General features: G+C 48.2%; 1 protein-coding gene across 2 annotated transcripts; it reads left to right on the top strand.

The window, feature by feature from the left end:
* The first annotated feature begins 9756 nt into the window (after nt 1–9756).
* Nucleotides 9757–11466, top strand: LOC123128453 (F-box protein FBW2). Of its 2 annotated transcripts, XM_044548454.1 has the most exons (3): nt 9760–10066; nt 10176–10504; nt 10583–11466. In XM_044548454.1, the coding sequence occupies exons 2-3, from the start codon at nt 10194–10196 to the stop codon at nt 11265–11267; spliced, it is 996 nt and encodes a 331-aa protein (XP_044404389.1). In that variant the 5' UTR covers nt 9760–10066; nt 10176–10193; the 3' UTR covers nt 11268–11466. The 2 variants fall into 2 exon arrangements, with proteins under 2 accessions (XP_044404390.1, XP_044404389.1); XM_044548455.1 differs by having other exon boundaries at nt 9757–10504.
* Nucleotides 11467–11798: the final 332 nt, after the last annotated feature.

Raw genomic sequence — 11798 nt, 5'->3', positions numbered from 1 at the left:
TACTCATACTGTCCTGTTTGATCTTCATAATGAATCTTATACCATGGACCTAGAAGATTTTTGTGATGCATGCAAAATCCCACAATGGGGCAGTCTTAGTGAGCCTCATAAATCTGAATATGATGATTTCCTTGCTAGCATCATTGTTGGAGAAACTAGAAATATTACACAAGCAACTGTACATTATTTTGCTCTTTTTATCGATAGGTGTATTAATGGTAAACATGAGCGTTGTCACATTTGTGTTCCAGATCTTAGTGTCCTCAAGTGTGCAGTGTTAGGTGATAAGCGATATAACTTGGGGGCCATTATTGCTAGAAGGCTACATCTTAATGCTAAAGATGGAGATTTATTTGGTGGGATTTATGCAACTCGTTTAGCTAACTATTTGGGTCTACCTATTAGGGGTTATGATATTGAGTTGCCACCTGCTTTTCTGGATTATGAGGCTAAGATATGCTACCTATTTCTTAAGAGGAATGAACAGATCCTCCAGTACCGACCACTCTTTGATAGACGGCGCGCTGTCCTTGTTACTCCTCCTGCTCCTGCTCTTTTCAACTTTCAGGCAAATGGGCGATATTTTATAACTAGAGAGGAAGCAAACGAGTATGAGAGAACAACGGAGGCTGCTCATCTCCATGCTGCAGCATTTTAGGCAGTGGCTGACGCGTCTCAATACAACCCCGACTACAACTTTGGATATCCGCCAGGCCAGTCGTGGGCTTAGACCAACTTAGGACAAAAGCCCAAGTTTGGGGGAGTATGTATTTCTCACCGACATTACATTCATGTTCACACACTCATTCCAGTTGTTGTTGCTCATACTCTTTCATTGTATTATCTATGCTAGTTTATTTCTCTTTCCCGCTTTCTTCTTGTGTGTTTGAAAACCTTAAGAAAACCAAAAAAAATAGTTGTAGTTAGTATACTTTCTATGCATGCTTAGTAGTAAAAATTAAAAGAAAACCCAAAAAGATTTCATGTTCTTGTTTTGCTTGTTGGGAGCTTTCCCGTGTAAATAGTTTTTCTCGTTCTTGTTTTGCTTTCTTCAGAAAAATAAAAACTCTAAAAATATTCCAGTGTGTTTCTTTGAATTTTTTTATTTTTCTTTTGGGGTCGAGAGGAGAAGACCACGATGGACATGTTGAGTGGCTCTCACATGCATTATTGTTGATCTAACAAAGAGCCCATATTATCTTGTCTTCTCCTTTGAATAAATGTTTGCAGATTCCAGCTTAGTATGATGCCCTTACACTATTATTATTATCCACATAGTTCGGTCGTGCAAGTGAAAGACAATAATGACGATATATGATGAAATGGTCGAGATGAGGAAAAGCTGGTATGAACTTGACCTATTTTGTTTTCGTAAATATGATTAGCTCATCGTTCATGATTCAGCCTATTATGAATGAAACATGTTTGCAATAACAATTAGAGATTATAGTTACTCTTTTCATGCTTAATTTGCTATGAGTTTATAATGGTTTACCTTGCGTGCCAACATGGAAATTAAAATGGTTGTGATGTAGTATGATAGGATGGTATCCTCCTTTGAATGATTCGAGTGGCTTGACTTGGCACATGTTCACGCATGTAGTTGAAACAAAATCAACATAGCCTCCATGATATTTAAGTTTATGGTGATTTATATCCTACTCATGCTTGCACTCAATGTTGGTTAATCTCAATGCATGTTTATGACCATTGTCGCTCTCTAGTTGGTCGCTTCCCAGTCTCTTTCTAGCCTTCACTTGTACTAAGCAGGAATACTGCTTGTGCATCCACTTCCATAAACCCGAAAGTTGTTCCATATGAGTCCACCATACCTTCCTATATACGGTATTTACTTGCCGTTTCAAGTAATTTGCATGTGCCAAACTCTAAATTTACAAATGATAATCTGTTTTGTATGCTCGAATCGCTCGTGTACCAACTAGGGTTGTCAATATCTTCCATGCTAGGTGGGTTATTCTCACGATGAGTGGACTCTGCTTGTCATTCACGAGAAAATGGCTGGTAACCGGGATGCTCAGTCCCATGCTCAAAGCAAACCAACTCAAAATAATGGCAAACAAAACTCCCCCGGGACTATTGTTAGTTGGACGATACCTGTTGTTTCGGACCAGCCGTGGAGTCTGCTTGTTGTTGGTGGGGGAGTATAAACTTTACCATTCTATTTGGGAACCGCTTATAATGTATGTAGCATGGAAGATACCGAGATCTCTTAGTTGTTATGTTGACAATGATAGCATGCCGCTCAAAATATTATTTACCTCTATTTTAAAACTCGAGCTCTGGCACCTCTGTAAATCCATGCTTCCCTCTGAGAATGGCATATCTATTTACTTTTATGTTGAGTCATCATCCTCTTATAAAATGCACTAGTTAGAGAGCACCACTGTCATTTGTATGCATTTTTATTAATTTATATTGAGTATGACTGTGACTGGATCTCTTTTATCATGAATTACAATGTCTAGTCATTGATCTTCAGGGGTGCTCTGCACCTATGTTTTGCGGTCTCAAAAAGGGCTAGCGAGATACCATCTTGTTATATCATATCATGATTGTTTTGAGAAAGTGTTGTCATTTGAGATTTATTATTATTGCTTGCTAGTTGATTATGTCATTGATATGAGTAAATGTGAGACCTAAATGTTATTGTGAATATGGTTAGTTCATAATCTTTGCTGAAAACTTGAATGCTGGCTTTACATATTTGCAACAACAAGATCAAACAGAGTTTGTAAAAGTTTTTCTATATCACTTTTAGTTTGTCAACTGGATTTCTTGAGGACAAGCAATGGGTTAAGCTTGGGGGAGTTGATACGTCTTCATCATATCTACTTTTCCAAACTCTTTTGCCCTTGGTTTGGACTCTAACTTGCATGATTTGAATGGAACTAACCTGAACTGACGTTGTTTTCAGCAGAATTGCCATGGTGTTATTTTTTGTGCTGAATAAAAAGTTCTCGGAATGACCTGAAACTTCACGGAGATAACTTTTGGAATTAATAAAAAATATTGGCGAATGAATCAAGTGAAGGGGTCCCACACCCTGGTCACAAGGGTGGGGGCGCGCCCTCCGACCTTGGGGGACCCCTGGACCTCCACCGACCTCAACTCCAACTCCATATATTCACTTTCGAGAAGAAAAAATCAGAGAGGAGGATTCATCGCGTTTTATGATACGGAGCCACCGCCAAGCCCTGTTCTTCCTTGGGAGGGAAGATCTGGAGTCCGTTTGGGGCTCCAGAAAGGGGAATCCATCGTCATCGTCATCATCAACCATCCTCCATCACCAATTTCATGATGCTCACTGCCATGCATGAGTAATTCCATCGTAGGCTTGCTGGACCGTGATGGGTTGGATGAGATTTACCATGTAATCGAGTTAGTTTTGTTAGGGTTTGATCTCTCGTATCCACTATGTTCTAAAATTGATGTTGCCATGACTTTGCTATGCTTAATCCTTGTCACTAGGGCCCGAGTGCCACGATTTCAGATCTGAACCTATTATGTTTCATGAATATATTTGTGTCCTTGATCCTATCTTGCAAGTTATAGTCACCTACTACGTGTTATAATCCGGCAACCCTGGAGTGACTATAGTCGGGACCACTCCCGATGATGTCCGTAGTTTGAGGAGTTCATGTATTCACTAAATGTTAATGCTTTGGCCCGGTACTCTACTAAAAGGAGGCCTTAATATCCCTTATTTTCCAATATGACCCCACTACCATGGGAGGGTAGGACAAAAGATGTGATGCAAGTTCTTTTCCATAAGCACGTATAACTATATTCGGAATACATGCATACACTATATTGATGAATTGGAGCTAGTTCTGTCTCACCCTATGTTATAATTGTTGCATAATGAATGCCATCTGACATAATTATCCATCATTGATTCATTGCCTATGAGTTCGTCTCATATCGATCTTTGTTCCGTTACTTTTCCGTTGCCATTGTTACGATTGCTGCAAAACTGCTATTGTTATTTTTGCCATTGTTACCATTATTTTCATATTAATTTGCTACTAAAAATTTGCTGCAGATATTAAGTCTTTCAGGTGTGGTTGAATTGACAACTTAGCAGCTAATAATTGAGAATATTCTTTGGCTCCCTTTGTGTCGAATCAATAAATTTGGGTTGAATACTCTACCCTCAAAAACTGTTGTGATGCTCTATACTTGTAGGTTATCACGATGTAGCAGCGCCGGCATGAGTCGAGGACGGCACGCCCACAACAACAAGCAGGGACGACGTCGCAACGTCAGCAGAGGCCGGGGACAAGAGACACCCAATCCGCGGCAGGGACCCAAGCCCTCCGTCACCAGGCCAGGGGCACGACTTGAAGCAGCACGGGCTGCGTCCAGGGCGGACAATGTCGCCACGCCGTGCGGGGGAGGCCGGGAGCTCGGCAGAGAGTGCATGCTCGATTGTGCCATCTTTGATGCTGCCGCATCCGATGTTGGCGGGAGTCCAGAGCGGGACAGGCGGCCACCAGCTACCGGGATCCATTGTGGGAACTTTTAAAAAATTGCATAATAATATATTACTAGTATAATCAGGGTTTTTTCTTTTTAAAAAGAACCTTGATAAGTATCACACGTGTGACACGAACACACGACAATTCCGAACTTTTTTATGACAAATTTGTGACACGAGGTGGCAAGATTCTGTTTTTTTATTTGTTTTTTACTTCGGATGACAACGCTAATTTAAAAAACATTAAGATTGGCTTGCTTAGTGTCACACGTGACATTTATTCTTTGGATTAGAAAATGTCACTTCGCCTTAGATTTGGAGAGACGACCGTGGAATAATATACTGGATGATATACTGACTGACGCGTCCATATCACAAGACAGAGACAAGCTGATCAGAGCCAGCGTTAGGCCAACTCTATCGCGTGACTCCAAACGAACGTCTGTTTTGTCCGAATTTCGTCCGCTTAGGATGGCAATGAGGATGAGAACGGACATGTGTATCCGGTTTGGGTTCGAGATACCCATCGCGGCAGAGGGACCCTAACTTGTTCGTCTCGAGTACGCTCGCCATGCCCCGGGCCCTGGCCACGCGCCTGCCGCTCCAGAGCCTGCGCCGCCTTGCCGGTCGCCGCCGCTAACGCCGTCTCACCGGCAGTAGCAGCAGCCAACACTGCCCGCTCGCCGCGCCGTGTCCCGGCACCGGCCGCCGCGCGCTCGCCCCGCGCGCCCGCAGCGCTCGCGAGCTCCCGCGCCCGCGCACTGCCCAGCCTGCCCCGTCGCCCCCTGCGTGCACGCCCGCAACCTGGCCGCCGCGCCGCCCGCGCCCCCTGCGCGTCGCTCGGCCGCACCCGCGCCCGCCGCCTTGCACCGCCGTGCCCCGGCCCCGCCCGCAGCGCTCCGCCTCGCCCCGCCTGCAGCAGCTTGCACCACGCCCTTTGCCCCGCACTGCCGCGCCCCGGCACCGGTGGCTGCGAGCTCGGCCAACCGCGCGCCCGCGCCCTCCGCCCCGCGCCCCCGCACCCTCCGCTGCAGCTCGCCCGCTTGTCTGCGCACCCGCTCGCCTGCGCGCTCGCTCGCCGCCGCCCGTGTACGCGCGCCCGCTCGCCCTCTGCCCTGCGCGCTCGCCGCCCGCTCGCCCTCTGCCCTGCGCGCTCGCCGCCCGCTCGCCCTCTGCCCTGCGCGCTCGCCGCCCGCTGCCCGTGCCCGCTCGCCCTCTGCCCTGCGCGCTCGCCCCGCGCGCCGCCCACGCCCGCTCGCCTGCCCGCTCGCCTGCACGCTCGCCCGCGCGCCGCCCGCTCGCCTGCGCGCTCGCTCGCGCCCTGCACATGCTCGCCGGCCGCGGCGGCGGGGCCTCAACGACGGCGAGGCGGCCGGCCGATGGGGCGCCACCGCGCCGCGTGCTCCTCGGCGGTCACGGCTGTTTTGCCTCGTCGTGGTGTGCAGGGCGTGGTTGGCCAGGAAGAGAAAAAAAGGAGAGAGAAAGGGATGGGTGGGTGGGTGTGTGGACCAATGACAGGCGAGCCAGGGTCACATGTAAAAGGACATGCCCCGGATGAGGACGACCCAGAGAGCGTCCGCTCGTGTCCGTTTCAGACCCAAAACCAGCCCAACTTTGGTCCCAGGATGGGGTGAAGCGGACAGAAAACGGGCGTCTTTTTAGAATGGGGTCGCACGATGGGTCGTCTGATATGTCCCTTTTATCCCAAACGAACGGGACCGGACAAGATAGGGTCGCGCGGTGGAGTTGGCCTTACGTTTAAGCTGATTCGACCGTCCTCTAACGCCAGAATACATTTCCCCGAGAAAACAAACTCGATCAACTCTGCGTGAAACATCCGGCATCTTTGATCTGACGTCTTATAAATCTTTAAATAGCCGTCAGAACACGCTGACGTGCTCGCCGCCGATCTTCAACTGCCGCACCCTACGCAGGCTCGAACGTTGTTAAAGAAAACGCCAGATGTTGAGTAGGGCATTTTAAAGACCGAGCTTCATGGAGCTTTTTATTTAAAAAAATCAAAATTCATAAATTTCAGTTTAAAATTTATGAAAAAATTAGACATGTATGCAAGGATGTAAAGTGTATGTGTGAATTTTTTTAGGATGAAATACCTTGAATTGCGAGCTGCACAAAAAAATAAAATCATGGACTTTAAAGATGAACAGTACGTATGCTAAAAAGCCTCAGATTTGTTTTTTTTTGTGTAGCTCACATTTTATTGTATTTCAAACTAAAAATTTGCACACGTGTACATTATGTATCTAGGTATATGTGTATTTATTTTCAGATTTTTTTGAAACTGAAAAATTTGAATTTTGAAGTTCTCAAATAAAGACATCCATGGAGCTCGGTCTCCGTTTGGCATTTTCGCCGGATGTTCTCTTGTTCGGTATACACACGACGTGCTAGTACTGCTTTTTTTGCTCCCTGCACTGCATACGATCTGTTTCGGTACGTTCTTGGTTTTATTATATGCAAACCACGTATGTACTACTCCTTCCGTTCTGATTTAATTGTCGTGATTTTAGTTCAAATTACATACGTGCATGGGAATCGCTGCACGCTAGTCTAGGAAGAGGACATTGTGGCGCAAATGCATCCTCGTGCTCATGCAAAAATGTGTCTTGAAATAAGAGACACCCACATGCCTCGCGAGTCACGAGCACCGGTTGCCGGCTACAACGAAGTGTAGGGCAGTCCGATGATGGACGATGTGCGTGCGGCCGACAGGAGCACGGTGCACGGCCCCGTAATTCAACCCCGGCGCAGGAGAGGGAGCCCGCCACCGCCAGGGTTGTCCCACGTAAAGCGTACGTGCTGGCATGCATTGACATCGGCATGCATGCATGCATGCGTCTCGCCGCCCGTACGTGCGAAATCAACAGCCCGCGGATGCATTCACATCATCACGTCCTCCCTTCTACTCAAGATAGCTACCGTCGTGAGCACACGTACCGAAGAAGTTTAAGGATACAAATTTCAGAAATTTATAATCCGCAGAAACAGGCATGGTAGAAAGTAGGATGTATCTTACATTACAGGAATGTGAAAAAAAAATGCAATAAGACTTCGCAAAGCCAGCGAAATTTAATTTTCAGCACGGGTCAAAGTCGCGCCGCCGTTGATTGTCAAAGCAGAGCCATTTGACATTGTATTCTATGGTTGAAAAGCCGGCACGCTAAGGTCTAACTGAGCCGAGTCAATGTCCCCAAGGATAATCCATCATCATAGAAGCCTTGTGTAGATCAGAGATTTCGGAGCCAAATCATCTCCCTGAACAAAAAATGTGCTACATTTGCAACGATGGCGAAGAGAACGCCTTGGCGATGGGGGAGAAGCACGAACCACAAAAGAATGGTATGTTGCGTCAAGGAGAAACCCAGGGAGAGAAAAGAAGGCCATAACTTGTGCCACAAAAAAAAATACTTGGGAACATTATCTCAACCCGCCAAAGCTGGTGTTCTGTTGGCTGCCCGCAACACCACCACCACAAAAAGCAGGAAGAAGAAGATCATTACCTTGGCACCAACATGAAGACACATGAAGCACCTGCACAGATCTCGAAGGATCTGAGACGAGTAGACAACGCCGCCCAGATCCAACACTGATCGCCGAGAGCCACCGTTTCGATGGAGATAGTTCAGATCTTTTTTTGAATTAACTTGACTTTCTTTTGCACTAGTATATAAATTTTTCACAAATAATAAAAAACAGTGTTGGCTTCAGGGCAATTTTTTTTTGCTATTGTAGGTCACTATTCACACTATTTTGAGCGATTTTTTATAAAAGTGAAAGGTTTTCTTATTTTTGTTGATTTTTTCACAAGAACGATAGAAGGTCAAGTTTATTTTTAAAAAATAATTTAGAATTATTTGAATTTTTAATGTTCAATCTGTTTCCACATATAAGGTGTACATACACCCAGGAACCAAGCATAATTTAGAATTATTTGAATTATTCTCTTATGCTCTCGGTAAGAAAGTCTAACATATATGTAGGTCGACAGCGTAGAGTGATATGTGACAAAAGTGGTCATATCTTTCGTCCAAAATTTGCACCTCGACATTTACTCCCACAATTTAGATAGTATATTGAATTTCAGGATGCACCCTAATCAGACCATTTGCATCGCACACCATGACACCAAGGACATTTTTTTTATGTGACCACCAACTTCTCTGAAACACTGCTTCGAGACATGCGCAACTTACATTATTCTCCGCGAGCCAAATTAGACTTTTTCACAGATCAAACAAGCACTGGATCAAAGACCTATCATGCTGCCTTAATAATATTACTCCCTCCGTCCGGGTGTATAAGTCATTCGCGTAGTTCTAGGTCATCGATTTGAGGAATTAAATATGTGTTATATGTCATGAAAAGTATACCACTAAATTTCCACACGGATGTAGTTTCTAAATATATATTTTTTGTCACATATAATACATATTTAGATAGTTAAATTATCGACCTAGAACTACGCGAATGACTTATACACCGGGACGGAGGTAGTAATAACTCGAACAAGTTACAAAGAATGAAGCATTGCTCCTCCTTCTTCTTTTTTACTGGGAATTTTTTATACGTTTATATATGTCCCTCAACTATTAAAGGGGAAAGGAGAGCATTGATATTCCTAGACCTACTGCAATTGCTGGTTTGCTAGTACCGGAAGAAGCGCTGCTGCATTTGCATTGGCAATGATGGGAGCAACAGGAGCAGTACGATGCACACATCTCCTGCATTTACTCATGAAACGAATCCACCTGCACGATTAGTTGCACGTTGCATCGCCGGCACTGTATCGTGGAAGCGCCAATACTGCGATAGACTGCTACTGTTCCAACTTGTTGCAATACATGGATCATCAGTCTCCACGGAGCCATGGTTTTAATTTTTACTAACTGGCCATGTATTCGCCTAATATCAGGGATCACGTTCAACAACCTCTATAGTGGTTTTACTATGAACAATTTTTACACCAGCAGAGCATTCTCCCCGGGCGGATCCCAATTGGAATGCGGGCCATCTTCTCCCCCATCGTCAATCCGGTAAATGTGCAGGCCAGCAGCACGCTCCGGCCACTGTTCCTCGCAGATTCACGAAGGTAAAAACGAACACACATCTACCCTACCCTACCCTACCCTACCCTACCCTCATCAGAAGGCTGAGGCTCAAGTGTTTTCTTCATTTCCCACACGTACCCAGGCTTCTCCTTGACCCTGATGTGCACACGGACGGATGACGGGAAGGACCAACTGTCAAGCGTACACACCGGCCCCGACGGCCCTTTTCCGCCCCTGCAAGAGGCCCTCTTTTCAGATCCGTGCCGTGCCGTGCCGTTCCTGGTACCCCCTACTCGCTATTAGTACCAGTAGTAGTAATTAGCAGCGCCTAATCAAGCTTGCCATCCTTTCTGGTGCGCTTCTTATATCTTGCTCCCCTCTCGCTTCTCCCACATTTGGGTTTCGCTCACCGTGGCCGTCCGCTCCGCTCTGCTCCGAGGAGAGTCTACCGCTCCCAGCTGCTTCACTGACCCTCCAGTGATCGATCTCCTACTCCAAGGTAGGTAGGCGGCCAACCTCAGCCGGAGGAGCGGAAATGGCCGGAGGCTTCTGGTTCTTGGCTGGTCGGAGCGGGGAATTGCGTTGATTTTGCACCTCTTTGGCCGCAGGGGAGAGGAGGAGGAGCAATGGGGGAGAGCGAGTACCGGTGCTGGGAGGAGCTTCTGCCGGACGCGCTGGGGCTCGTCTTCCGCAACCTGCCGCTGCAGGAGGTGCTGACGGTGGTGCCGCGGGTGTGCAAGTCCTGGGGGCGCGTCGTGGCCGGGCCCTACTGCTGGCAGGAGATCGACATCGAGGAGTGGAGCCAGCAGCGGCACAGCCGCCCGGACCACCTCGTCCGCATGCTCGACCTGCTCCTCCGCCGCAGTTCCGGCGCCTGCCGCCGCATCTGCGTCTCCGGCCTCCCCTGCGACCCGCTCTTCTCCTTCATCGGCGACCAGTAAGCATCAAGCATCTCACTCGCTCGCCCACCATCGCGGGCGCTCTGAGGGCTCACGAATTTTGTTTGCTTGGCTAGCGCGCGCGCTCTGAGGACGCTGGAGATCCCGCGGAGCGAGATCAGCGACGCCGTGGTGGAGGCGGTGGCGCCGGGGCTGCCCAACCTCACGTTCCTGGACGTCAGCAGCTGCACCAAGATCGGCGCGCGCGCGCTGGAGGCGTTCGGCCGCCACTGCCGGTCCCTGGCGGCGCTCCGGCGCGTGATGCACCCGATCGACGTGGCCGGGCGCAACGCGTGCGGGCAGCACGACGAGGCCCGCGCCATCGCGCGCACCATGCCGGCGCTCCGCCACCTGGAGGTTGGCTACATGCTGGTCACCACGGAGGCCATCCTGGAGGTGCTCTCCCGGTGCCGGGGCCTGGAGTTCGTCGACCTGCGCGGCTGCTGGGCCGTCGACGAGGCGCTGCTGCGGGAGCGCCACCCGCGGCTCAGCGTCCTCGGCCCGGGCGTCGACGACTGCTTCGAGAACAGCTACTGGGAGGAGTGCTCCGACGACGACGACGACGACTCTGACGACGACGACGACGTCTACTCGTGGGAGCTCATGGACGACGACGAGTACTACGGCGTGGTCGGCAGCGACGACGACGACGAGGCGGTGTGGGGCGACGGGCCGGGCCTCGTGGAGAACCTCGAGGTGCGGTTCTACGGCGGCGGCTTCAGCGAGAGCTACGCCGGCTTCGACTGGCCAGCGTCGCCGTGACAGTCACACTCCCGGCCGTTCGTGCTCACCTTGACCGCAAAAGAAGTCAAGCATCTTTCTCGTTCTCGACGTTCCTACGGTCGTTGGCGTTCAGATATGCGTTTGTGTGCGTGCCAGTAGTAATCCGTGTGTGTGTGTGTGATGTAAACTTAATCTGGTGTCAAGTTCAAAAAAACTTAATCTGAATGTTTACTACGTACACTAGTAATTATGCACGTGCAACGCACGTGTGACTTTAGTAAAAACAGGTTTGCATTAAGTTTATTCTGAAACCTGAACTTGTATGCATACTATTATACCAACTTAAACTTCTAATCCCTAAAATCAAACCCTAAACCTTGTTCTCGAGCTGCCAACAACCTGCAATCGCAGGTGTTTATTCACACAAAATCGAACTGCAACCAACATGTATTACTAAGCAAAGCCAAGGGGGTCGCCCAAAAGGAAGAAACAAAGCAGATAGCCTCACATGGACCAGCAGAGAGCAATGGTCTTGAAGATTGCAAAGCATAGAAGTGTAAGAGAAGAAAA

Source organism: Triticum aestivum, chromosome 6A (assembly GCF_018294505.1).
Source record: "Triticum aestivum cultivar Chinese Spring chromosome 6A, IWGSC CS RefSeq v2.1, whole genome shotgun sequence".
NCBI classification, from domain to species: Eukaryota; Viridiplantae; Streptophyta; class Magnoliopsida; order Poales; family Poaceae; genus Triticum; species Triticum aestivum.
This window is presented reverse-complemented; position numbering and strand designations above follow the sequence as displayed.

Bases quoted from the DNA above. Each gene is read 5' to 3' on its own strand.
- LOC123128453 (XM_044548455.1), top strand. From the start codon at position 10,194: ATGGGGGAGAGCGAGTACCGGTGCTGGGAGGAGCTTCTGCCGGACGCG. The intron at 10,505-10,582 runs GTAAGCATCAAG...TTGCTTGGCTAG, and splicing joins TTCTCCTTCATCGGCGACCA to CGCGCGCGCTCTGAGGACGC.